This window comes from Psittacula echo (assembly GCF_963264785.1).
Source record: "Psittacula echo genome assembly, chromosome: 14".
Lineage (NCBI taxonomy): Eukaryota > Metazoa > Chordata > Aves > Psittaciformes > Psittacidae > Psittacula > Psittacula echo.
This window is the reverse complement of record NC_137750.1, coordinates 6,142,410-6,169,952: the sequence shown is the minus strand read 5'-3', so window position 1 is coordinate 6,169,952 and position 27,543 is coordinate 6,142,410. Positions and strand designations below refer to the sequence as shown.

Below are 27,543 nucleotides of genomic sequence, written 5' to 3'. Positions count from 1 at the left end.
CCTGCTCCCCATAACCAAGCCTCTTTGGTTGTAGGTGTCCAGCGACCACTGTCCCACCAGTCGCTGCATCGCTGTCCCCAGCCCTGGAGCACATCCACACTAATGTCAAGTTCTTTGAGCAGCTTCTTTTGCTTATAGACCACCTTTGGGACGTGTCTCAGGATCCTCCTCATCCCAGCCATGGCCTCAGGGCAGGGAGGGAGGAGTTTCCCCAGGAGCCGGGACCCACCTCGCTGGCATTGCGGAGCCCAGGAGAGCCCCTTCCCTGTTTCTCTTTGATCCATGAGCTGGTTTTCCTGCGGGAGCTGTGGGCTCCCATCCCAAGGGCTCTTCTCTGCCAGAACAAAAACAGTTAAATAACAATCCCTGGTGACTCATCAAAGCAACCTTTCCTCTCCCTCCAGTCCTGAGAATCTATTTTGGCATCCTGGGGGGAAAGTGATCTAAGCAGCTGCATTAATTAGGTGGGAAATTAATTACCCTATTTTTAAGCAGAAGCCATTTATCTTCTAAGGAAAGCAAAAGCACATTTGGAGAGGTGAGGGATGGAAGGGGAGCAGGGCTGGGGGAGGCAGCCTGTTAGGGGGTGGCTGCGGAGGATTGTCCCCCATGTCCTGTAGCTGCTTGGCTCCAGGTAGAGGTAGCCAGTAATCACAGCTGCTCCTAACGTGGCTTAACCTTAGGCCAAGTTTGTCTTGCTAACACTCACCTGCACCCGTGTCTGGGGATGGCAGGGCTGTGACTGGCCGGTGGCCCAGAGGTGGCTTTGCTGTGGTGCATGGCCATCGCCTCAGTTGCAGAAAGGAAGAGGCTTTGTGCAGCTCCATGGGGGAAGAGGAAGGGCTGGCTCTCGGCAGGCAGGAGGGGCAGGGGCATGCAGGGATGCTCTGTGGCTCCCTTGGCTGCTGGGCTGGTGCATGTTTGGACCTGATGTGTCCTGATAGCTGCCTGCACCCCTGAGTTAACTCTCAGAGGGGACCTCCTGGGGCAGGTAAGGGTGCTCCCCGTATCACAGCAGCATTTGTCCCTGGTTCCGGCCACAGGACCTGTGCATGCCAGGGCTGTGGCAGCAATGAGCTGGCCCTGGAAAGCACTGCTGCTACCTCAGGTAGGTAAAAGCCTGGCTGGTCACCGGGCTGGTGTGCATGGAGCTGGGCTGTGCTCGGTCCTGTGGCCCTGCTGAGCTCCTCCGGCACGTCCAACTTGTTTCTTGGATATTGAACTTCTACAAAGGGTTCCCAGCTGGCACAGCACAAATCCTCTGCATGCAGCTGGATGCTCTGCTCTTAGCCAGGGGGTTCCCACGAGTCCCATGGCAAACACGGAGCCATAATCCCCTCTCTGCTCCCCCACAGCAGCACAGGGCTGCTCATGTGTGGAAGTGATTCAAGCACAGCCTGGGGATTTAGAACAGCTTCTCCAGCCCTGGCTCCCTGCTTAGCAGCCCCAGCTTTAGTCCTGCTGGAGAGCAAGGTAGGAGAACACCCCACATGCAGCAGCACTTGCCAGCTTATGTCTTACATCCACCATGGCTTTAACAGGGAGAGAAGCAGAGGAGCTGGGAGCAGCTCAGCCCAGGCGCTCACAGGGCAGAGCATTTCCAGCTTCACCCCTTCCCAAATGCTGCTGGTCCCAGGCAGATGGAGGGAATGGGACCGGTGGCTCCAGGATCTCTGATGGCCTTGGGCTGAGTCTCAATGGGTGCCCAGTGGAGCGTCTGCACTGAGCACAGCAAAAGCTTTTGGGGGTGTCTCCACATCACCACTTGCTGTGCCCGTGCCCGTCCTCACAGGCCCCGCTGCCACCCTCCCTCCTGCTAAACCGCTTCCTCTCTCTCTGCAGAAACCCCTTTGCCAACGTCCAGCTGAAGCCAACGGTGACGAACGACCGCTCGGCGCCGCTCATCAGCTGATGCAGCGCCGGTGCCCGCTGTGCCACGCGGCACTCACCGCCTGCTCCTCACCACTGCATGTCCGCCTGCCAGGGCTTCGTCTTCAGGCGGAGTTTATTTAACCCTGCTGCTTTGAAAGCCACAGGCTCCCGCTAGTGCCCTAGTTCTTGCTTCTCTAGACACAGCTTATTGCCCTCGGTGGCAGAGGGTTAAACCACTGCCCATAGCCCGTCCTTTGCTGCACAACAGCAGTGTGTCCCGTAGGCGAGTTTGCTTCTAGGCTTAGCAGCAGCCCACCATGGTTGGGAGAATGGCCTCAGCTGGAAAATAGCTCTCCAGAGGCGAGCTGTGCTTCGGAGCAGCAATGGCACTGGGGAGATGGTCTCTCTGCTCCCCCTGCCCGGCCGGAGGGACCCCTGGTACAGGCAGGATAGCCGGGATACCCTGTGCAAGCCAAAGGGGTGGTGAGTGCTGTAGGCAGCTCCCAGCTCCTGCTAGACCCCAGTTTCCAGGCTGGGAGGTGGTGGGACACTGGTACCACAGCCCCCGCCGGGACGGGGACAGCTCCGGTCTGTGTTTGCAGTTGGGAATTACGGTACTGCTGTAAAATATAAGCTAGGAAAAATGATCCTTTTTGGGGTGAGGGCTCTGTTGAAGCGTGCCTTGGGGTGCCTGGCTGCCCAGGGGGCGAAGGGGCACCCTGCTCCCCGCAGACAGGCTCTCCCATCCCGACCTCTTGCTTGGCTGTTTGCTCTTCCTCTATTACTAGAGCTGCATGAGAGAAAGAGATAGATATAGGTTAAAAAAAAAAGAGAAATATATATACACACACTTGTTAAGCTTATTGCAGGGATGTGTGCCCATGAGCAAGCTGCCTCCTGGGCCGATCCCACAGCTCCCGCTGCCGCTCGCCCCGAGCCAGCACGGGGTCCACATCCTCACTATGGAAACGGGGAGAAGAGGGTTTTCCAGGCAGGAACCGTGTCTCCTGTGGGCGAGCAGTTGAACGCTGGGCAGAGCCCTCGGAGATTTTGCCTTTTCCATTGTATTTGTCATATTTGCACTTTCTACTCGCAAGTGCACCGGGTGCTCTGCTGCGCACCAGGAGCCCTGGGCACATGGGTGGCTGCTGGTGGGTCTCCATGCAGGCAGGGCTCTTGCCCACTCAGACGTGATGGCTCGTGGCTCCTGTGTCCCCTCTTATGGCTCTTGCTGCAGGAAAGGGGCTGGTTCAATGGTCCATGTGCTGCTGCTTCATCTCCTGGGGCTGGAGCAGATGGGTGGGACCACACGGGGCAGGAGCGAGGGGCTGGGGAGCAGAGCAGCAGACTGGGGGGGGTCACAGCCCAGGAGGGGGATGCCTGGGATCCCCTCAGCCACTGGCCCAGCGTTGTCCTCTTCTAGCCCCCCCCAGGACCCCTGTGCAGCCCCCTCAGGCTCCAGCCAGCCCCCGGCGCTCCGCTGCACCTCCTTCAGTTGTGGCACCTGCAAGATGTAACCTGAAATAATTTTTTATGAGAAAAATATATAATTTATGAACAATAAAATCCAACCCCACCCCCCCGGTGTTCCCCTTGGCTGGAGGCATCCACCTGGCCCTGGAGCATCCTCGGTCTCCATCCCGAGCCACCCTGATCCCAGCCTTGGGCAATGATCTGGGCAGGAAACGGCTTCAGATATTTTAAAAACTTTATTGTTGGCCCGATGCTATTTGACACACATGCTGGGAGCTGTATGGAAATCAGCACTGATAAAAAATACAGCGATTATGACCCGTATTGATAAAATAGACAATGTAATAATAGCCTTTCTATTAAAAACAACTCTCCAAGACACAGCTCTGTTCTCATGCTGCCCTCCAGAGGCAGGGACCTGCGGCGCCATAGACCAAACCCGGGGACTGGGGGGGGGGGGCCAGGCCCAGCATCCCATCGCCCTGGGTGCAAGGGGGACGGCGGAAGGGGATGAACAAACCCCCCTGCGATGCTGAGTCAGCCTGTGCAATGCAGGATGCAGACGGGGGGTAGAGGAGGGGCACAGGGCTGGGGAGCAGCAGGATGGGTGCTGCAGGAAAGGGATACCCTTAGATGTACCACTGCTGATGGGTGACACCAGCCAGTGTGGGGATATCAGCCCCCGCTGTAAAGCGTAAGGGAAGGGCTTGCAGGAATTGGGAAGGGGTTTTTAGGGGGGGGTGTGTTACAGGCCAGATTGGAGCTTAAATACAACAAATAAAGCAGGAATTGCCATCAGTGACCGGCTGCTGTGGGAGAAGCAACCGGCAGCAGGGGGGTCCAGGGCAGGCACGGCCGCCCTGGGTGTTGGAGGTGAATCTGGGGTCCCCCCAGACTCTGTCCCCTGGGGACAACAGCTTTGTGATGGGGACACAGCTCCAGGCTGGGCTGGGGGGGGGGGGGGCAGTGGGGTAACACCGGTGCCCAGCACCAGGCTGGGCACCCAGCGGCAGCGTGGTGCCAGAGCTGTGCCAAGGCGGAACCAGCCCTGGCATGGAGAGAACCCCAGCGCCAGCCCCGGCACATGTGGGTGCACGTGTGCGTGTCCGTGCATGTGTGCGTGTCCGTGCACAAGCACGTGTGCCCTCGTCTCATGTACATTGGGTGCCAGGAGCCAGCAGGGCCTGCGGGACATGGGGCTGGGGAGGGGGGGGTGTTTCTCACCTCAGGGTTTGGTCTATAGACCCCAAAGGAGCCCGCCCTGATCTCAAGGTTTTGCTCAGCTCCGCTTACTTCCATTATTTCCTGTTGGAAGCTGGAATTGCACAATGATCCTAAGCCTCAAATGAATTAAAAAACTAACAAAGAAAGAAACCAGAACGAAGAACCACGAGTGCCCCCCCCCGCCCCCCTGACTCGTTACGTCTCTTTGGCAGCAATAACTTAAAATCGCATCAATGTGGGTTCATCAACAGCAAGTTTTGTTTTGAGGGTGCGTTTGGAGGGGGGTTATCCTTTTCTTTAAATACAAAAATAATGGGGCCAGTGGGTCCTGGGGGTCCCAGGACCCCCCTACCCGCCCTCCCCATGCTGCTCCCCACCGCAGTGGGGCAGGGGTCCTGCCAGCCCTTGGGGTCTATGGACTGCTCCCCAAAAAGCAAGGGGGGAGCTTCCCAGCCCCCTGAGGCCCCCAAGCCATTGCCCACCTGTGGTGCAGCAGCACCGGAATGGGAATGGGTGCACTCAGGTGACATTGAGCAGCAGCAGCAGCTGGTGGCCCCTCGCTCAGGAGCACTGTGGGGCAGCCGTGGGGCAGCCAAACCGCCGTGAGGTGCAAGACCAAGGGGATGGCACAGGGGGTGCAGGGACAAACACCACCTCAGGAGCACACATGGGTGAGAAGCCAAGGGGGGACTGCACTGGGGGGGGGGACACTCCGCAAATGTTAGCAAGGTCAGGGCACTACCCTTTAAATGCTATGATTTATATATATATATATGTCTATATATATATATATACGTGTCTATCTGTACACACACCCGCAGCCACCCGCACCCGCAGGCGCAGCCGTCACCCACCGCCTGGCCCTGGGCTGGCCCCGCTCCCGCTCGCAGCAGCAAATGAGCTCCTTCCATGAAAATCTGCCTAAAAAAGTCCAGAGCGTGGCCCCCGCTCCCGGCCCCGCCGTGCTCTGCTACCCCCTGCCAGTGCCAGTGCCGGTGCCGGTGCCGGTGCCTGCATCCTGGCTGGCTCACTCCCGGTCACCATCTTCACTGCTGCCTGCAATGAATGGAGAGGTGGTGTGAGTGGGACCCAATGATCCCATGGGACACCCGGCCCTTCAGAGAATGACCACAGGGCACAGGGTGTCCCACCCTCAGTTCCCACCGTGGTCTCTGTACCACCCAGGGTGTCAACGGATTCAGGACTCACCTCCTATGGAGTCCATGTCCAAGTCGGAGACGTGGGTGATGGAGAACCGGGACACCGGAGCAGGTGAGACCGTGAACCGGGAGAACTGAATGGGCAGGACCTGCTTCTGCACCGGCACCAGCGCAGGCACAGCCGGGTCGGGCTCTGCCGGTGGCCCCGTCAGCGAGGCCATCAGCGACGGCTTCACCGGCATGAGCGGGAAGTCATCATCCCACTCGAAGCCACCACCTGGGACATGGATCGAGGATCGAGGGGGCTGAGGCCCCTGTGGGCTCACCCCAGCCTGGCCCACTGCCACCCCCGTTGCCCACCAGACACTTACTCTCTTCCGAGGCGTTGCCATCCGAGGAGTCATCCGAGGCTCCGAGCCGGTCTGCGGGGCTGGGGGGGCTGCTGCTGTCGGGGGGCTGCCCCGAAGGCTGGGGGGGCTCTGGGAAGCTCTGCTCAGCCAGCTCCCTCGTGGGGCTTTCCTGTGCAAGGAGAGACAAGCGGGAGGAGAGCCTGGCGATGGCTCCCACCATCGGTCCCATTGGACAAGGCTGGCATCCTAAAGCACCACAGGGTCACAACCAGCACCCTGCTCTGCCCAGCCCATGGCCACCTACCTGGTCAAAGAGGTAGATGGTAACATCATCATAGAAGGAGACGGCCTTCTTCTTGCGCTCCAGGTCCTCGCAGAAGGACTCGGAGAGCAGGCTGGGCATCTTGAGGAGACTGCGCAGGTTCCTGCCGCTCTGGCTCTCGGCCACCACGATGGGCACTGCCGCCGGCTCCTCCTCGCTCTCCTCGCTCTGCTCCTGGATGTTGTAGCAGCGCAGCTCCTCATCGGACTCATCGCTGTCCTCCGTGTCCTCCTCATCCTCCTCCGGCTCCTCGCGGCGCTCGGGGGCTGCCGGACGCGGCTCCCGGGGGGATTTCAGTGGGGACAGGCCCGGGGGTGACTCGTCCGCCAGTCGCAGTGTGCTGGGGCCCCCCGGCGCATCGCTCACCCCAGTCCCCTCGGGGGGCAGCCCCAGATGCCCAAGCCCTGGCGTGGGGGGCACAGTCTGTTCATCCCCAACCGCGGCTCCCCCAGGTCCAGGGATGCTCTCGGGCACACGGGTCCCTCCGATGGAAGCCGGCTCCCCGGGGCTTGTCAGCACCGGGGTCAAGAGGAAAGTCTTGTGTGGCACAGACCCACCAGGGCGCAGGGAGCTGCCCGGCACCAGCCCCGTGCCAGCGGGACGCTGCTCAGTGCCAGGCGCCTGCCCCGTGAGGCTGACCGGGGTGCTCCCGACCTCTGCCCCACGCCAGTCCCCCACCAAACCCCCAGGCACCGGCGTGTCCACTGCCACCGCAGCACCGGGTGCTGCTGGGGGGCTGCCGGGAGCCCCTGGGGGGTGCAGCTGGTCCTCTCCCGGCACGGGGGCTCTCCCTATGTCCTTAACAGGGGAGTGGGGACCTTCCTCTGCCTCTGGGGTCCGGGACCCATCGCTGTCCTCCTCATCCTTGGGGCCACGCTCGGCCTCAGCGTCGTAGTCAGAGAAGTACGCAGAGTCGCGGTAGGGGTTCTTCTCGGCCAGGCTCTGCAGCTCGGCCCCGAGGGCCATGGGGAGCCGCGTTTCAGGGGCCGGACCCTCGTCCTCACCCCCCGGCAGCCCCAGCGCTGCCTTCCCCAGCTGGCTGAAGGGCTCCGGCTCTCGCGGCTCGTGGGGCTCCTTGAGGACGAACTCGGGGGACTCGTTGTTCTCGGTGTCGTAGCCGCTGTCGAGGGCCTTGGCCTGGCCAGCGGGCGCGAAGGCGGCGGTGGGGCTGCACACCTCGCAGGAGCTGCCGGTGGAAGGGATGTCCAGAGACTCCAGGGAATCCGGTGTCCCCACCTGCTTCTGCAGGGACTTGAATGGTGGCGCTGCCTCTGCCCGCTCGGGGTAGTCCCCAGAGAAGTCGGTGAAGACGCCTGAGGTGAGCTCGGCCGTGTCCTCATCGCTGCCCTCGTCCGCGCTGGGGAAGCTGGCGCTCGAGCAGGTCTTGTCCGGTGTCCGGTCCGCGTCACCCGCGGCACACCCGGCGCTCTCGGCAGCAGCCTCCATGGGCACCAGCGCAGGCGCCTCGGAAGCCTCGGGCACGGGCTGGGAGATGTCTATGCCAGGCTCTACGGGGGGGCTGGGGTTCGGGGTGCCGGTGCCAGCCATGGCGGCGGCCTCCTCCAGCCCTGGTGCAGGCGCGGCGTGGGGCAGCGGGCTGCGGGCAGGGCTGCTCCCCTCCGCACTCTCCTCCGGGCGGGCATCGTGCTGGGCCCCTGCTGCGGCAGGAGGGGCCGTGGCGGGGCCCCACGGCGTGGCAGGGCTGCCAGCCAGCGCTGCTGCTTGCGGGCGGCCCGAGGTTGATGAGTCACTGCTGTGCCAGGCCTGACGCCGCGGGGAGGGCGAGCGGCACAGGGAGGAGGAGCCGCCGGCCGTACCGGGGGGCTGATCCTGCCACGGGCGGCGGAAGTCGTGTCCCGGCGGAGACCCCCCGAGCTGGCCGCGTGGCACCGTGCCCAGCGGCTTGGCCATGAGCCCGCGGAAGGTGATCATGCGGCGGTAGCACCAGCTGTCCCCGGCCACTGCCTCGGAGGGGCTCCCGCTGCCGATGTTGTTGTTGGAGGAGCTGTTGGAGGCCCAGGGGTGCCGCTGGGATGCGGGGCTGGCGCCCTGCGCCTGCGGGGGGCTCCGGGGGCTGTCCGCGCCCAGCTCCACCGTCACGCAGTCCGCATGCGCCCCGCTCTGCCCCGGCACGCACCCGCCCGGCGCATCCACCCGCAGCTCCCCCTGCCCACGGGGGCTGTAGGCACAGGTCACCGACGGCGAGACCCCCAAGGGGTCGGTGAAGACACGGGGCTGGAAGCTGGGCCCGGGCCAGTCCTGCCTGCCCGGCTGCGGGGGCTCCTCCTCCAGCAGGTACCCCTCGGCCCCATGGCTGGGGGACGGCTCCTGCCCAGGGCAGGGGTAGGGGTAGAACTCAGCGCACTCCCAGGAGCCATCGCCCGCGGGCGCGTGGCCCAGCAGCGGCTCCATGCTGAGGGAGACCGTGGGGCTGCCGTCGGAGTCGTAGGTGCTGCCGCTGCGGGCGCCCTGTGCTCGCCAGCAGGACGGGGGCCGCAGGGGCCCGCGCTCGCCTGCGGGGCTGTAGGTGCACATGGCGTAGTCCAGCTCGGCGCCGCCGTCCCCGGGGCCCTCGATGCGGATGTAGTACTCGCTGCCCAGCGAGGGGCTGTGCGCGCCCAGGATGGGCACCACGCCAGGCGTCGGCAGCCCGGGGCAGCCCGGGGGCTTGCACTCGTAGCACGAGGGGGAGACCCCCAGGCTCAGACGCGCCGTTGTCGTGGCCGGGTAGTAGAGGTCGTGGTAGCGCGCAGCACTGCTGGGGCTCAGCGACCCCAGGGGCGCCTGGAAGTGCTCGGTCTTGGTGTGCTCCCACTTGTACTCGAAGTTGAGACCGTGGCTGGTCTCCATGACGGTGAGGATGTCGTCCCCGTCCGAGGGGAAGCCGTCGGCCGAGAACTGCTCCAGCAGTGGGAAGGAGGAGAGCTCGGGGCCGTGGTGGCTGGCGCTGGAGCTGCCGTTGGGCTTCATGGAGTTCCAGCGCTTCTCGAACTCCTCCTCTGCTTCCGTCGCCCCTTTGGCGCAGAGGTAGGAGAGCAGCAGATGGACCTCCTCTGCCGTCGGGCGCTGCTCCGGCTGCAGCCAGCAGAACTGCATCACCTCGTACCTGCCGCAGCAAGGGGCCAGGGTCAGCCCCGGCCCAGCACCCCCCCGGGGACGAGGAGAGGGAAGGGGCAGGATGCGGCCTCACCAGCGCTCTGACAGCGAGAGCTTCAGCTGGGGCTTGGGCAGCTTGAGCTGCTGCTCCTTGATGGCGTAGGCGAGCACTTGCCGGTCAGAGTAGTGGTCATAGGGCTGGCTGCCCAGCTCAAACAGCTCCCAGATGGTGACACCCAGTGACCTGTGGGCAGGGCGGGATGCTGGGGACACTGGGACCCCCCCAAAGCGCTCCCACATGGTGGCCCCAAACCCATCCACCCCTACGCACCCCACATCACTTGTGCCAGCCGCCTCCCTCTGCCCCCCCCCAGGCCCCGCTCACCAGACGTTGCTGGCCTTGGTCTGGTCCACGATGAGCAGGTTGCCGTGCACCTCGTCGATGAGCTCGGGTGCGATCCAGCGCAGCGGCACCCACAGCTGGTCGGCCGTCACGAAGTAGTCGTCCTGCCAAGTATGCAGGGTCAGTACGAGAAGAGAACGTCAAACCTACGAGTTAAGGGACCAGCCACACCGCGGCAAGAGCTGCCCCAGCCCCGCCATCCCCTGCCCTCCCCAGCCACCCATCCCCAGCCACCCCAAGTGCCTGATCCTCCCATGGTACCCCCAACCCAGTCCTGAGCCCCTTCCTCTGCTCCTCCTGGCACCCACCCACTCCTTCCTGCCTCCCATCACATCCTTCCTCCCCTCTGCTTGCTCCCCATCATCTTCATGTGCGTGGATGTGTGTTGGGTCCCAGCAGGCAGCCCCCAGCCCCTTCCTTCCCCAAACCAGCCTTACTTTGTACTTGCAGTGTGAGAGCCCGTAGTCTCCAATCTTGACGGTCAGGTCTGCGGTGAGCAGGCAGTTCCGCAGAGCCAGGTCACTGCCAAGCAAACCCCAGTGCTGTCGCTGCTGCCATAGGGGACAGGGCATACCCACAGCCCGGGGACCCCACCAGTGTGCTGGTGGTGGCAGCAGGATGGGTGTGCAGTGGCGGGATTCACTGCCCAACCCTGGGTGTGCCGATAACCAGCCACCAAATGCACAGCAGGAATGCCTGCGCAGCTCCAGCTGCATCTCCATCCGTCCGTCCATCCATCCATCCATCACACGCTGAGCCAAGCAGAAAGCGGCTGTCCCCAGGCAATGTGAGCCCTGGCACGGAGCCGGGCTCCTGGTGGCACACATGAGATCCCCAGTGCGGCACCAGTGCGGCAAGACCCGTGGAAGCCGAGATGCCCACAGGGACATCCCTCTCTGGCACAGCCGGGGACTCTCCGTCCCCCCAACAACAGCAGTGTGCACCCTTGCAGGGAGCCACGCACAGAGCCTGGTGGGTGCGGAGGTTCCGGTGGCCCCCGATGTCAGTGCACCCCCTCCTCAACAAAATCACTGATGCTGGAGTCTCCATCTGCAACTCACTCAGCACCAGGATATTGTTGGGCAGGAGGAGCAGCAGCGGGGCGGGAGCGATGGTGTCCTGGGTACCCCACAGATCCAGACTCTCTGATTCCTCCCAGGAAGGGGGGCACCAGGCCAGCCTACCTGTGGATGTAGTTGTTCCTGTGCAGGTGCAGGACACCACAGGCCACCTCACACGCCATCCTCTGCAGGGTCAGCAGGTCTGGGGTCATGGCTTCAGCCCCCCGGCAGCTTCGCAGGTATCCCTTTAGGTCACCCTGCAAAGCAGAGCCACCACCACCATCACTGTCACCATCACACTGCAGGCTCGGCAGGGCGCAGCGATGCTGTGCACCCTGCCTGCAGCCCTGCTATACCCCCGGTACCTCATGACCCTGCCCCACAGCAGCACCTGAGGGAGTGGGACAGGACACAGGGGGACACACGGGACTCACCAGCGGGCAGAACTCCATCACCAGCAGGTATGGGGTGACCTCGGCGCACTGGGCCAGGCACTGCAGCAGGTTGGTGTGCTGGAGGGCCCTGTGTGGGGTAGAGCAATGGTGACACATCAGCATTGTGCTGACTATGAAGGGGGGACAGCAGCAGCCCCCAGGGAACCATCTCCCTGCCTCCTCATGCTTGGGACCAGCGCGGGGGGTGCCGGGAGCGCCAGGAGCGGGTACCAGCGTGTCCCAGCGCCCCAGAACACACCACAAAGGGACATTTGTTCAGCTCCGCAGGGCAGGGAGCAGCTCTGCAACCCCCCCCGCTCCCAGTCCTGCTCTGCCATGACCTCACCACAGCCCCCACACTGCAGCCAACAGCCCTTGTCCTGCCGCAATGAGCCCAGGCAGAGACGGTGGGGCTGGGACAGAGCTGTGCTGCCCAAAGAACTTGGACAGGCACCTCCAAGGGGCAGCCATGGCTCTGCTCGGCAGCCAAACACGGCACAGGGGGGACCAGGCACCATCCAACAGCAGCAGCACCACAGAGTGACCCCACATGTACCTGTAGGGTTGCGCTTCCTCCAGGAACTGCATCTGGTCCTGAACACTGGCGCTCGCCTTCAGCTCCTTCACCACCACCTGAGTGCTGCTGATGCCTGAGTTCACCTCGCCCAGGAACACCTGAGGTGAGGGACAGGCTCGTCCTGTCCATCCTCACCCCAAACCCCCTCCTGCCGAGCCGGGGTGTCCCAGGGCACCCTGCCCTGCTGCTCACCTTGCCGAACCAGCCGTGCCCGATCTCCTTCAGGTAGAGCAGGCTCTGCCGCCCCAGGTCCGCCGACTTGAGGAGCTGCACTGTAACGGAGCACATCCAGCTGCCCGCACGCCCCGTGCCCTGCGCCCACCCGCCCGGCATCATGCATTACCCGCCGGTGCCTGCTGAGTGCTGCCGTCCCCACCTTGCAACCCGGTGCCAGGCCCTGCACTGCCCTGGGGTGCTCCGGAGCAGCCATCCCCAGGTACCCCACAGCCAGAGCATCCTCCTCTCCAGGCATCGCCCCACAGCTGCTGGGGAACGCAGGGTACCAGTGTCCCCACATCAGCTGGCCCCCTGTCCTCCCTGGGGACCAGGGAAAGCAAAGCCAAGCCCAACCGGAGCTCTGGCATTTAGTCCCTTCCAAACTCCCCCCCTCGGTGCAGGTCCTGCCCCTCGAGCACCCATGCCAAGGGCGGGCAGCAATGGGGCCATTGTTGGGCTCTACCACACTGCTGCTATTCTCCAGGCTGCGGCGTGACGCTGGGAGGGAGGGGACCATGACCAGGCCCCCCCCCACATTCCTCTCCCACTCGTGGGCTTGTTTACATGGGACTGGGACTCACCAGTGTCCCAGTTTGGGGCCCCCATGTCCCCCATCCCACCCCAGTGGGATACATCCTAGTGCCATGCATAGCGCTGGGGACAAGCTACTGCAGACGCTTGCACAGAGGGACAGCGGCAACGCTCCCCTCAACTGCCTGTCCGCTACCCAAGAGATGCTCCTGTTCCACTGGAGCCATCCGTCCTTAGCGGGGAGACCCCACCTCACCCCACAGCCCTGTGATGGGGGACCCCAACCGCAGCACACAGGTGTCCTGCCCCCAGCCCGGCTTACCTGAGCGCCCCGGCTGCTTGGCCATGGGCAGGGAGACCTTGGTGAGGGGCAGGACGTAGACCTCGGGGCCATGCTGGGGCGCGGGCGAGCCCTGGGCCGAGAGCTCCGTCACGTAGTCGTCCCCCTCGGCGTTCTCAAACTCCTGCTCCGGGGGGTGCACAGGGGGGCACATCCCGAGCAGAGACAACTGATCCTGTGGGTTCCCCTCTGCCCAGCCTGCCCCTGCACCCTCACCCGCCACCGCGACCCGCACCGCCCCTCCAGCACACAGCCCTGCCTGCACCCCCATGGCACACCCGCCCCATCGCGTTACCTGGCTGTGCCACCCAGCCAGCCGCCGGCACCCGAGAGCCGCCTGGGCGAGCAGGTAGGCGATGGTGAGCATCTCGCCCTGCCCAGCCCTGCCTCATGGTGCTGCCAAGCTCTCCGGCACCGCAGTGTGCCATGCACCACAATGCACCGGACACCGGCCCCTATATAACCAGTGCGGGGGCACGGGCGGCTCATTGTTCCCCTCCAGCACGGCGAGGTGCTGTGGCTGGTGTGGGACAGTTACACAAGGGCCCTAGCGTGCTCCCCCGGCCCCGCTGACCCCCTCCTGCCCGGGCGCCGCGAAGCCTCCACAAAAATCCCAGCAATTAGGGAAAAACCGTTTCTTCGGCACATTCTGTGCCTGTGAGGTCAGGGAGCCTCCACCCCCGGGGCGTGCGGGTGAGACCACACGGCCCTTAACCATGCCGTGGCCTGGCCCCGCATGGAGCACGGAGCACGCACGGGTCAGGATTCGGTGTGCAAAGATGCTGAGCCCCATAGGCGCAGGCACTGCCGAGGGGGGAACCCCACTGGGTCACAAAATGACCCCCAAGTGATGCTGAGCCCCGCAGCATCCATGCTCTGCAGAGTGGGCATTCTGGCTGGGTCAGGGTATGGTCCACAGTGATGCTGAGCCCTGGCAGCACTCAGCAGGCAGAGGGGTGCTGAGCTCCCCCTGAGCAATGCTATCCTGAGCCGGGACACATCCTGCACTGGCATTGGGACTGGCCCCAGCAGCAGCATTGAAAGCCTTTGGGCACCTCTATCCTTTGCTGGGCTCCCAGGAGAAGCCCCCTGGTCCCAGGACAAGCCTGGCCTGTGGACACCCCCGATTCCCACGTCTCCATGTCCCAGCTCACCTTGAAGCCGATGTCCCCCTTCTTGCAGCACAGGCAGGCCAACATGAGGAAGATGAAGGTGAAGAGCCCCGAGAAGGAAACAGCCACGACGGCCAGTGAGGAGGACCAGGAGAGCTCGCTAAGGGGGGTGCCGTCTGCTGGGACAGGGGAGAAGAGGGGACCAGGGAGCAATGAGGATGTGCCAGGAGGTCCTGGGGAGGGTCACGGCATGTTTTGGGGCACATTGGGGGTCATGGGGGAACTGGGGCTCCCAGCACCACTGTTCCCCCATTGCTGTCCCAGCTCGAGGCCAGGATGGCTGGGGAGCCCAGGAGAGACCCTAGAGCTGAGTCAAGACCCTGCATGGAGTGGGACTGGGCATCCCGATGTGGGATGGATGCTGCACCTGCAGGAGCAGGAGGATGGGAAGCTGGCTCCCAGCGCCCAGGCAGAGCCAGCTCCTGCCCCATCCCATCCATGGAGCTTGCAGACAAGATCCCCCAGGGGAAGGCTCTGCTGGAGACTCCCTGGCATGGGACAGATCCTGCTCCCACTGACACCAACAGCTCTGCCTCTGCCCTTCACCATCCCACATGCAAACACCACTGAGCAAACCACAGCTCCTGCCCTGAGCCCCACACCAGCTCCATACCATGGGGTACAAGGATGGGGACACGGCTGCTCCGGCCACTCACCACATCCTCCAGGCACCAGCACACTCCAAACGCGGCACCCACCACCCCACTGCAGCCCTCGCCGTGTCCCTTTGGGTGGCAGTGATGGTGGTGGCAGCCGCAGCCCTGCTGCCCTTCCCCACCAGGCCCCGCCGCGGCTGCAGCTGCCACATTACTATTCTGCCCAGAGCCTGCCCGAACAACCGGCACGATTGTGGTGGGAGGAAGCCGGTGGCCACAGTGCTGCCAATGGAGCCGGCATCGCCGAGGACCCGCACGCAGCCCCACGGTGCCATCCCCACAGGACATCATGGATGGGACGGGTGCCCTGCCCCAAGCCACTCCATGGTTCAGCCAAACCTCCTGGCCAGATCCTCATCCGGCGCCGCAGGCCCTCCCCAGCCCTCAGGGATGCTCATGGCACACACGCATCTCCCATGCATGGACCACGGGGCATCGCCCCACCACCAACCACGCTGCCCCTCTGCCACCACCGTCACCGTGCTGCCGGCTCCTGTGTGTCCTTGGAACAGCACCCGAAGGGCACAGAGGTCCCGGGAAGGTCCCGGTGGGAGCTGGCAGCTCACAGCTGCTCCCAGGCACTGCTCGGCGCTGCACAGTGTGGGCACGGAGCACCCTGGCTCCTGGCATGGCGATGAGCGGATGTACTGGCCCCGTGTGCTTTGGCAAAGCCCAAACCACACCAAACTCTTTGCTGGTGCTTGCAAAGGAGCTCAAGAGCCATCTTCTAAGGCTCAAGAATGCAAAACCGAACCTGGGAGGAGCAGGCGGTGGCGTTCCCCCTCCTTTCAGCCGGTTTCCATGGTGAACACACTTTGTACCAAGAACGTCACCATTTTCCCTGGATAGTGGGACAGCAAAAGAGAAAATGACTCACTGAAAAGAGCCTTTTGAACACCGACAGGGAGCAGAGCACGGCGACAGCAGCTTTTCCAACAGGGACCATTGGCTGAGCTGTCCCTCAGCTGTGGCTCAGGAACCGGAGCAAATGAACCACTCTCCAAACCAACGGGCCAGTGAGGTCAGGCTGGTCCTGCCTCAGTTTCCCCACCTGCACAGCCACAACCTGGGCACCATGAGCAGCCCAGGCTGGGCTGGGTGTCACACCGGCACAGGAGAGCCACCATCACCACGACCCAACATCATCATCCTGCTGCCTGGGCAAAGCAAGTGCTGCCCTTCCCGTAACCATAGCACAGGCATTCAGTGTGGGATGGAAAGTGTGACATCATTTCAGAGGCCAAATGCTCCCAAAACCAGGTCGAATGCACCTGCAGCAGCGGCTGCAAATGCACTGGGGCGCAGGGAGCACTGGGGCACAGGGAGCAGGGTGGCTGCATGCCATGTTAAGGACCTCAGGGCTCTCAATAGAAGCTGGGGGCCTCACCACATCCTGCATCCCACCCTGAGTCTCTGCCCCTGCTCTCCCACCAGGAGCAGGATCTCCTGGCACTGACACCATGCCTTCCTTTGGCCCTGGCTCTTGGCACCATCATGAACCCCCTGCCCCAGCCACGGGGGTCCTGTAGGACTCTTCCAGACACCCCTTCAGCCTCACCTTCGCGATGGGGTTAGGCTGAGAACTGCCAGCTCAGTGCATGCTCCAGCCTGGCCAGCAGGAACTGCTGCATCACCCAGGCAGCCCCCAGCATCCAGGGCCAGCCCAGCAGTAGGGCCAGGATGCACTGTCAGCGACACCAACCCATCACCCAGGCCAGCCCTGTGGGGCTTGGTGGCATCCGTGGGGCCACAGCTCCAGCCCCCACGGGCATCTGCCCCAGCCCCTCATCCAGCCCTGGAAAACAGGAGCAGAACGGTAACAGAGAGAGACCAGGAATGCTGGATGCAGCAGGATACAGTGGGACACAGCAGGATGCAGTGGGATGCAGCAGGGCACGCGTTGCCCTCCCACCCCCTGGAGCTTGCAGAGCGCTGCCTGCACTCAGCCCAGGTCGCAGCCCCGAACACCGGTTCCAAGCAGAGATGGAAGAAGGTTCTGGGAACCCGGGCGTGGTGGGGTCCCAGCCCCGCCGCACGGCGCCGGCCTCTGCCCCCGCTGCCGACCCCCGTGTGCCGGTAGCGGAGCGGGTCCCGGAGCGGTGCCTTTGCTGACTCACGTTCGCCGGGCGGTCGCGGCCGCCTCGCCGGCCATGGCACGCTGCGCTGGGCCGCTCTGCGCGCTGGGGCGATGCTGCGGCCGCCGCTCGTTGTTCCCGGCGGACAACGGAGCCCGGCGCGTCTGACGTGTGCGGAAGGGACGAGCCGGGGCTCCCGCAGAGCCCGGCGGCAGCTCCGCGCTCCCGGACCCGGGGCCAGGCGCGGACAGGGAGCTCCCGACTCCTCTGCACCCACCGGGCACCGGCTGCCCAGCACCTCCCAGCCGGCCTCAGCACACACGAGAGCCCCAGGGCGGAGAGCTGCAGGGCACAGGGCTCAGAGCATCCTGACTCCCTGCTCCCGCACAGCCTCTTGCTGCAGAACCTGCTGCAAGCCACTGTCCTGTGCCTCGGTTTCCCCACCTGTAATCCACACAGCGTGGGTGCCCCCGGGAACACTGAGGGGCTGCACTTCGGGGTGAGGGCTCGCAGCACTGTCCAGGAATGATGGATGCTTCACGGCCTTGGAACCACTGTTTGCAAATCTCCCCCTGCCCTTCCATTACCCCACCATAGCTCCCGGCCCACCCTATCAACCTGCTAGCCCTGCACCCAGGGTGCAGCCCCCTGGGCCAGGCTTCAGCACCCAGCTGGGACAAGCTGGATTTGGGCAGAGAACAGGGCAGGATTTAGGCAGGGAGCAGAGCAGGACTTGGGCAGGGAGTAGGGCAGGATTCAGGCAGAGAGCAGGGCAGGATTTGGGCAAAGAGTGGGGCAGGATTCGGGCAGGGAGCGGGACAGGGTTCAGGCAGGGAGCAGGGCCGGATCCAAACGCACAGGACCCATCGGCAGCTCCAGCTGCAAGCTCAGCTCTCCCAGTACAGACACAGCTCTGGTAATGTGTTAATCCCAAATCCATGGGTGGCTTCCAGGAAAGCAATTTTACACCCCAAAGGATGAGTGCTCTGCTCACCCACACGCATCCAGGCAGCAAGAAACCATCCGCTGCCATTTAGCACGGAAACACAAGGCTGCGCCTCACAGCCTGGCTGCAGCTCCAGAGGGAAACTGAGGCACTGGGAAGCAGCGAGATGGCCCCGGCTGCTGCACCCGGAGTGCATCCACAGGAAGGGTCAGGGCTGGCACTACCCACCGCTGCCACCCGGGACAGAGCTGGTACCCCCAGCATCCTCCACCAAAACACCACAAGAGCCACGCATCCTCTCAGAGCATTCAACCAAAACCAGGGCACGAGGAAGCAGCACCCTGAACCCCCAGCCCTGGAGCCCTTCTCTCACCACAAACAGCCAGAGCCATTTGGGCAGCCTCTCTGGTGATTAATAGATGTGTTAATTCTAAATGCAAGGCACACCTTGTTAATCTGTTCTCCTTATGTATCTTTCAATGCAGGCTTATTTAACCAATGCAGAAGTGGTTTAAAAGGATTGATTCTTGCCTCTTAATTCTGCTTTTATCACCTTGGGATGAATTAGCAGTAAAAAAAAAGAAATAATTAGATGGAAAATAAAAAAAAAAAAATCATCTATCATTTTCTAACGTGATGAAATAAAAATTAGGACTGGAATAAGCACAGGCCAAGCCACATCATTGTTGTGCATACAGCAAGCACGTCAGCCTGAAGAGAAACAAGAAGTCAAGTTCCTCCATCAACGCCTGCCCTGCTGCTGAGCCGGGATTCCAACCAACACAGCCCAACGCATCAACCTTCTCCATATCCAGAGAAATAATGATATCAAAAAAAGCATCCACAACAAGGTTCAATTCATTATTAAAACCAAATTTTCTTGTTTTAGATCAGGTCTGAGCCGGGGTCTGTAAAGCTGCCCTTGCCAATGGGATGCTACATCTGCAACACAGCAAACTCACTGTCCTGAGGGACAGGAACAACCTCAGCCCTTCGTGCCGGGAGGAGCATCACCCATCCCGTGCCCATGCCAGGCCCGTGCCGGGGCAGTGCCAGCGGCCGGGGCTGCCCGGGAGCGCGGTCTCTAGGTCCTGCCGCCGGCCCCGGCCGGGCCGGGTCTCTCTCTGCCGGCGCAGCGGCGTTTATGTAACGGCGGCAGCGGCAGCGCCGAACGGGGCAGCCTATTTTTATCAGAGGCGCTCGGCGGCGTTATGAAACCGCAGCAATGGCTGCGAGCGGAGCGGAGCGAGGGGCCGGCCCCGCGCGGGAGGCGGGCGAGGGGCGAGCGGGCAGCGGGGTGCTGGATATGGGGTCTGGGAGCAGCAGCAGCCGCAGAGGGGCTCTGCCATCGGGAACCCATCCCTGCACCGAGCCTCGAGCTGCTCCAGTGGGAAACCGGGGGCTCCCCTCTCGCCTGCCCCACACCTCAGAGCACCATCATCATGGTGATGGCACCATCATCACCGCAATGATCACCGAGCACATCGCAGCAGCCAATGGCATGGCACAGCCCTATGTAACCAAACACTGCCCGGGTGTGTGGAGGGGACCCTAGAGACGGCCCCAATGGGGCCACTCTATGGCTGCTGCAGCCACGGTGCCGGCTTGAGCACCAAGAGCCGCTGTGGCTGGTCACATCCCTGAGCAGCAGTGTGTGCTGGGGGCCCTGCATGGCCCTACCAGTGCCACTCGTTGGGTGGGCACTCAGGAGACCCAGGCAGCTACCACGGTGTCCCCCACAACAGACCAGGGAGGCCGAATCAGCCCAGACCTAACTCCCATGGCGCAGCAAGGAGATGGGGTCAGCATCCAGGATGCTCAGGCACAAACCAAAGAGGGTGCTCAGCACCAGCCAGCCCAGCACTCCTCTACACCACGCCTGCTCTCAGCCAGCCCCACAGCACCCATCACACAGCATGGAATCACACAGATCGGGGAGGCCAGTCAAACCCTGCTTTGCCATAGCGATGACGGCAGGGATGACCCAAGGGTGGGAGAAGGTCTCAGCCCTGCTCCAAACACCCCCTGCCGTGCAGCCACCGCCGGAAGCAGCACATCACAACCTCACAGGTATTTTGGAATGACAAAGGACTGCAGAGGCAGTGGGAGACCCCGGCAGTGCCGGGATGGGAGCCTGGGAGCACTCCTGGCATGCCCAGCCAGGCGGGCAGCGCTGCTCCACTTACAGCGTTTGCCTACACTGGAATTTTCCTTTGCTCCAGTAATTAAAACAAACCATTTTAACACGGCTGCTGCAGAGGGGGGCGCCGGCCGTGGCTGGCAGAGGAGAAGGGACGGGAAGCAGGACCCCCCCAGCACTCGCTGCCTTCATTCCGGGCTGCAGAACGGTGGCTCTGCAGGAAATCCTGGACCCGCTCCCCCTTCCTCCGGTGCTGAACCCTTCCACACCCACCCCATGTCCTCTCCATCCCTCGGCCAGCCCCGAGCACCACTGTGAGCCCTGGGGCCAGCCGGGGTGCTCCCTGTCCCCTCCATGCCCCCAGGCTGAAGCCGCTATGGCAGCGCTTGCCCTAGGACACAGCACACTCCAGCGACGCTCGCTCCCCGGGCTGTCAGCGGGATTAATGCCCAGAGGAGATTCATTTCCCTGCCACCGGGCACGCTGAGTCAGCACAGCTCAGCTCCTCTCCACGCCAGCCCCACGCCGAGTCCTGTCCCCACAGGGTCCCTCTGAGGTACCGAGGTGTTTGCAGGGATTCAAGTCCTGAACGGCCACCGGACACGGCAGGATCACATCCAGGATGGAGGTGCCTCCATGCTCACTGATCGGTGCAGCACAGGGTAGAAAGAGGCTCAGTCACGGGACAAGTGACCCAGCATCCCCTTTGACTCAGGCGCAGGAGCTATGGGGTTTTCGAGCCCAGGGAATTAGCAGGATGGTGAGGCACGGTAACATGGACAAAGCAAAACCTGGGAAGCACAAGTCACCCGCTCTGCCCGGCTGCATGCACCAGCACAGGCAGGTCCTGGCTAAATGCAGACCCTCGTGTCAGCGGGAACGATGTGTTGGTGCTCCGCGTGTTGGTGGTGCTGTTTCAGCCCCACATCCCTGGTGGTGCAGCACAGCGAGCCAGGCACCGGAGCCCTGCTCTGCCTGGCACCACGCAGTGCCAGGGTGGCAGAGCCCACAGGCTGCTCTGGCACACGGCGTCCCATGGAGAGCTGGGAGCGCTGGGCAGGGAGCCCGTGGGTACCACCCACTGCCCCCCCCCCCCCCCCGAGCGCGGAGCTCTTTCAGTCCCGGTGTATTAATTTCTCCTAATTGGCTCTGACAGGGATCCGTATCGCCGTGCAGAACACAGCTGCCCGTGTGCACCGGGAGGCAGAGGCACATGGAAGGAAGGAAGCAGGGGACAAGGCGGGAGCAAAGCGGCACCCCCGGGGCGCAGGGCCCTGCTGCATTGTGGTGCTGTGCCAACACCATTGCCCAGGCAGGGGCATCACCATGGGCTGCTCCATCAGCAGCATCGCTGCAGGCTCTGGGACACCAGCAAGGTGCTGTCTCAGCTGTGCTGGGCATTACTGCTCCTCATAGCCACCACCTTCACCTCCCATTTCTCTATCCCAGATCTCCCCTTTGCATCCAATCCTGGCAGCACCTTCCACCCTCTCACAGTTGGTGCTAGAGTGGGAGCTCAGAGGGTACCTGGCCCCTATTTGGGCTGCTGGGGTCCTTCTGGGTGCTACAGCCCCTTTCCCACTGCAGTTCCCTAAATCCTTTCCCATCCTCACACCAGGAGCAGACCGTGATGCTGGATGCACCAGCACTCACCGAGCTGTTGTCACCATGTGGCTTTGGGGCAGTGGATGGCAGCATGTGCCAGCCAGGACTGCAAATACAGGGTTGAAGGGATCCATCCCCACCAGCACCTCGAGCCCTGCGCTGCCGTGGCACACGACACCCTCAAACCACAGGGCACTGGAGCAGGGACCCACAGCCAACGGCAGGGAGTGGTGACACCGCAGCCACCAGCAGCCAGTGACACCTTGACGGCCACCACAGGATGGGGAGAAAGGCCAGGGCAGCCGGGGAGGAAAAACAGGGGAAGAAGAAACAGGTGAGGGAAAGAGGATGTTTCTCTTGATATCAAAAGCAATCCTGGGTCTGATGGGGAAGTGCAGGCTGGGAGCAGGGAGGGCAGCCAGGGCAGGCAGCAGGCAAGCAAGGGAGCAGCCCTTTCCCCTTGCTCGCATCCCCAAGCAGCTGCCATTCGCTTCACTGCAAGGGGTAGGGTGCTGCTGACCCCAGAGCAAAGCCTTGCCCACCTGGGTGACACAGGGAACATGGTGCTTCTTCCTGGTGTCTCCAAGCAGTGGCTGCTCAGCTGGGCTGCAATGGGTCACGGCGCATGCAGGGCAGGGAATGAGCACCCAGCTCCCACTGAAAGCCTATGAGATCCAGGCTATAGGTAGGGGTGGGCAGTGTGGCGGTGCCGCTCGCTGGTGGGGCAGTCGGTGCTGCACCAGTGGCTCTGGCATTTCATGCACCATGTGGGAGCATCTGTGGATCCACAAAGCAAGATGGGAACCATGAGGCTGTCGGGCTGGGATCCCTCCCATAGTCCCCAACATCAGGAACTGAATGCATCCATCCCCCTGCATGGCACATCCCAGCCCAGGCAGCTGGCACATCCCAGCATGGGCATGTCTGACAAACAAGCACAAGGTGAGGCCAGAGCACAGACCGCCTCGGCATCTCCATCCAAGTGACGCCACTGTCACGATTCCCTGCTGCTGCCTCAGCCCGTGGCCTGACCCAGTATGGGAATGTGGGAACATGGGCTGGGAGCATCTCTGCTCCATTTGGCACCACTGGAGCCCCTGGGCCCATCCCGTTGCCCAGCTGCAGTGCCATGGTGCCACCATGTCCTGCGAACGCTTCACCCTCTTCCACTGGCACAAGCAAACCCCAGGAAAGCCGGGCTGGCGCAGGCAGGAGGTGCTGCCAAACAGACAGAATCAACAAAGCCATGAAGCAGGGAGCACGGTTTGTTCCCCCCTTTCATTCCTGTCCCTGCCAGCAACAGAGGCTGGCAGCGCACGGCGGCAGCTGAGCCCTGACCCGGGTGTGTGGTGACGGAAACCTTCTTGAGGAGGATGCTTAAATCAAACGTGCTCTGCAAATGCCCGGTTGATGGGATCAGGATGGCAAATGGGGCACCTCACCAAAACCCAGGGAAAAACCACACCAGAGGCTTAGTAGGGTGAACGCGGCTCCGTTCCAGCGCTACCGCATTTGAGATGCAAATAAAGAGGTTTCCTCCCGAACAGCAATCGATGCCGAGCGGGCTGGGGACAAAGTCTCTGGCAACGGGGACGCGGTTTGGTGAGTCCTGGCGTGGTTCATTATTAAATCCCTCCACGGATTCATCCCGTCCGCAGCGTCAGAGCCGGGGCAGCAGCGCGCTGCGAGGGAAGCACAACCAGGAACGCGGCTGGGAGCGATGCGGGAGCCCAGCACCGGCACCCGGAGCCTCCAGCACCGGCATCGCTCGGCCTCCTCTGCGGAGCTGGAGGCGGCGGTGGGAGCCGCGGTCCCGGCGCCGGGACCCCGACGTGCGATTTGGTAAACAAAGGGGCCGGTGTCGAGCTCCCTGCCAGCCCCACCGGACGCTGCCACAGGGGCGAGGGGCTCACACGGTGCCCTGCGTCGGTGACCGGGAGGGACGCGAGGCGAGAGGCAGAGGCGAGGCTGCGGCTGCAGCAGCCCCAAAACACGCGCACACAAAAGCCAGCCCCTGCTCCGCTCCGCGCCTGCAGCATCTTCCCGCAGCCGCGCCGCGGCCGTAGCACGGCACCTTATGTAATGTGCACCCCAAAGCACCCGGCCCCGGCCCCCCGCCGAGCCCCAGCGGCTCGCCCAGCCCAAGGGGTGACCCCCAGCCCGCCGCGCAGCCCCCTCCTCCTCCCTCTCGCCGTCCCCATTATTCCCTTTGTTGTTATTCCGTTTCCACGCCGGAGATGCCTTCAGAGGCAACGCAGCCCCCCCGGGATGCCTCCGCGCACCCCAGCCCCGCGGAAACAGGGGTCCCGCTGCCGCACCGAGCTGTCACCGCGGCGGGCGGGAGCCGGGAGCCCCGAAAGCCGCATTGCACGGCGAGGGGCAGCGGAGCGGGGTGCGGGGGAGTGCCCGGGAAGGACCCCCGAGGGCAGCGGGAGGGTCCCTGGGGCCGGTGTAAGGAGGGCAATACCGGGCGGCCCCGGTGCTGCGGCGCTTACCGGGGTCGAAGTGGGAGCTGAAGGCGAGGCTGGGGCTGAGGAACGCGGCCGACATGGCAGCGGCGGCGGCGAGGCGGCCCATGGCGCGGCGGCGGCGGGAGCCTCACGGCCGCCGGCTGCCGCTGGCCCCGCGCTGGGCACGGCGGCGGCGGCGGCGGCGGCTCCTCCTCCATGGCGGCCGCGGCGGCCCCGCGCCCCGTGCCCCGGGGAGGGGCCGCGCCGCCGCCGAGCAGCGGGATGGGGCGGGCGGGGGCGGCAGGTGGCGGAGCCGCAGCACCGGGACCCGCACTGGGACCCGCCCCCCCCCGACGGGCACACGGAGCCCGCCGGGACCCCCGCAACGGGACCGGGACCCTGGAATGGAGCCGGGACCCCCGAGGGGTGTTCCCCGCCCGGCCCCGCGGAGCTGTTCCGGTGCTGACCCGTCCCGGGCATCCCGGGACCGAGGCTGGGACTCGGGATGGGACCCAAGGATGGTACCGGAGACAGAAGCGTCCAGCGGTGGGGCTGGATGGGGACCCAGTAATGGCACCGGAGGCAGGGGGGAATTGGAGCTGGATGGGACCCAGCGACAGTACCAGGGGCAGGAGGGGCAGCTCTGCCCCCAGACAGCCCCAGCACAGTCCTGCACACCCCACACTCAGACCCCACACCCCAGGTGGGCACCCCTCATCCCCACCACTGCACTTCAGCCCTCAAGTCAGGCCCCAGGAGCCCATGGACTATGCAGGACCACACAGCCTGGCCTCGTGTGCTTGACGCCCCAGCCCCAGCACATGGGACTGCACCCTTCAGATGTGGGGTGCTCTAAAGACCAAACCCCCAGCAGATACCCCAGCAAAGCTGCGGGGTCACACTGGGATGGTCCCCTCTCATCCCCATCCTTGGGACAGTCCCTTCCCATCCCCATCCCTGGGACCCCATCTGGGAGCTGCTGCTGCAAGGCACCCAGGCCAAGGGTTCAGCTCTTAGCTCTGGGCTCGCCTTCCCCACAGTGGGATTTCATATTTAAAGCCAAATTTCTGTGTACACGATTAATTTTTTAGCAGAGCTGAAGCTCGCAGGGAACACCACGCGGCACATGTCACGTTGCCGCAAATAGACACAGGCCTGGAAGAATTACAGGCTGCTGGGAGAATAAACACGTTCCCGGCAGCCGGAGCCAGCTTCCTTCTCCCAAACCTCCATATTTCCCTGCTCTGGAGCAGCTCTGACCCTTCCCAGCAGCCAAAGCAGCAAGGGAACATGGCACTGCCCCGGCACGGTGCCTGCACACTGCGGGTGGATCTGGGCTCTCTTGGAGCTGCAGTGGCATCGGCACAGCCAAGCTCAGCCCCTCAGGTGGCTGAGCTGCCACCGGCTGAGTCACGGTGAGCCTGGGTGGCTGCGCAGAGCCCACACCAGCACCCATCCAACCAACCACCTTCAGCACCCGAGCACATGCAGCCTGCCTTGACTGCGGGAGGAGGATGAGCTCGAGGCCTTCCCGATGCTGGCCAGGGGCAGTGGTGGCTTTGGTGAGTGGGAAGGGATGAAAGGACCCAGCTGTTGTGGTTGGGGGTGGCAGGGAAGCTCCCCTCTGAGGCAGCGCCGGTGCCCAGCATCCCATCCCACCCTGCATGCAGGAGCCCAGCACAGCCCGTGTCTGGGGCAGGATGGGATGAGAGTAGGAGAGGGGTAGAGCACAAAGTCAAGGTTGAAGTATGGATGGAGCTGGACAATGAGGTTAGGGATGAAGTAAGGGATGAGATGATTCATGGGCCTAGGTGGGCACAACTCAGCTCCCCATCTCCACCGGTACCCCAGGCATGGTCCCACACACCCTCCTTGCCCAGGTGACAGCCCCGGTGCTCAGCCCCAGCAGCTGTTTGACATGGCCCAAAGCAGGACTGAACCCAACCCCATCACCACCCCAGCCGCTCTCCTCACACACAATTCCTGACATTGCTGTGAAAGAGAAGATCCCAAAGAAGAGCTGAGGCCCAAAGCCCCAGCACGGATCCCCCCAGGCATCACCAGGGGTGCAGCAGGGACGGTCCCACCCCAGCAGAGCCCCATGGCCAGCCAGAGGCACAACGTGGCTGCATCCCAGCACACGCCGGGCCGACAGGCAGCACCTCGCCCCGATTAGCAGGAGCGATTACCCCGCTCCGGCTTCCTGCTGCTCCGTCTGGGGCCGTGGTTAATCCTTCCCTGGGCAGACACCAGCTTGAGCCGCGATCTCTGTGTGGCGGCTGCCAAAAGCCCCCTGAGCTCCTGACCTCCTTCCCGGCAGCCAAGGGGCTCCTCTGCTCATCCCACCTAATCCCGGGGCTGGGAACCAGGGTTCTTAATTGGGGATCCTCAGCAGAGCCTGCTAAAACCACAACAGCAAACAGCCCTGCTAAGTGCCCGCGGTGCCGGCAGCGAGCAGGGCCAGGGCTGGTGGCAGCCCCGGTGTCAGGGGGCCCCGGCGCGGCAGCAGGGCGCAGGCATCCATCCGGTGAAAATCCGCATCCCGGTTACACAACGGCACTGATTTATTCATGCCTGAATCGGGCACTGGCCTAGAAATTAGCCCGGGTGACGCTGGGGAGAGGCAGGGCTGAGAGGAGGCTGGAAGAGCGACTCCCAGGGGAGGGCTGAGCCCTGGGGGAGCAGGGCCAGGCACGTATGGCACACCGGGGAGCGTGCATGGGTGCTCACCCCTCACCAGTGATGCCAGACGGGGCACACGGTGCTGCCATCCTCTATAGTGTCAACAGGGCACAAGCCCCGTGGGAGAGGCAGGGATGGGGCTCATCCCCCCTTCTCCCACACCAGATTTCTCATGGTTAATGAATGTAACCAGGGCAGCTTTGATTTAACCGCAGAGCCGGGGCCGGGAGCAGGAGATGGCAGCAGAAGGCTCAGGGTGGCCCAAGCAGAGCTGGGAAGGGGCGGAGGACGGAAGCGGTGCTCAGGAAACGCTCATTAGAAAGAGCAACAACAGCGGAACGAGCTCCATGCCCAGCCTTTCCCGGGAAAACGGGATGAGGGCTCCTCCCTTGTTGGGATGGCAGAGGGGCAGCTTGAGGAGGAACCAAGGCTGGCACTGCAGAGACTGCTATGGCCAGGAGGGAAAGGAGCTGAGCGGGCCCCCAAACACCCTTACATGGGCATTCAAGGGTTACCAGCACCCTGGGCTGACCTGGGGCCACATCACCCAGTGCCAGGATAAATGCGAGCACCAGGAAGCAGCGAAGCTCCTCTGAAGCTTCCTGGGCTGACAACGGGTCCCTCCACTCCTCATCCTGTAGCTCCACAGCCCCAGCCACTTCTCCCCCAGAGGAAGGGTGCTCTGGCAGCACTGCCATGGAGCGCTGCGTGTGGAGCTGCATGCGGAGCCATCCTGTGGCTCCACAGCCCCCCCCACA

At 63.4% G+C, this 27,543-nt stretch overlaps 2 protein-coding genes across 2 annotated transcripts in view; one reads left to right on the top strand and one right to left on the bottom strand.

The window, feature by feature from the left end:
- BAIAP2 (BAR/IMD domain containing adaptor protein 2) overlaps positions 1–1,912 on the top strand; it is a gene marked incomplete at its 3' end in the record, with an annotated part of 31,292 nt that extends 29,380 nt beyond the window's left edge. Inside the window, exon 12 of the mRNA XM_080629199.1 lies at positions 1,843–1,912. Coding sequence (XP_080485325.1) covers positions 1,843–1,912 — 70 coding nt within the window. The remainder of the gene's footprint in view (positions 1–1,842) is intronic.
- Positions 1,913–5,428: 3,516 nt separating this feature from the next.
- AATK (apoptosis associated tyrosine kinase) lies at positions 5,429–24,230 on the bottom strand (the record flags this gene model as incomplete). Its single annotated transcript, XM_080629503.1, has 14 exons — positions 5,429–5,625; positions 5,779–6,006; positions 6,101–6,248; positions 6,384–9,507; positions 9,592–9,741; positions 9,883–10,004; positions 10,338–10,422; positions 11,085–11,218; positions 11,396–11,483; positions 11,952–12,070; positions 12,165–12,244; positions 13,042–13,183; positions 14,214–14,347; positions 24,149–24,230. The coding sequence occupies 14 exons, from the start codon at positions 24,228–24,230 to the stop codon at positions 5,597–5,599; spliced, it is 4,665 nt and encodes a 1,554-aa protein (XP_080485629.1). The 3' UTR covers positions 5,429–5,596.
- Positions 24,231–27,543: the final 3,313 nt, after the last annotated feature.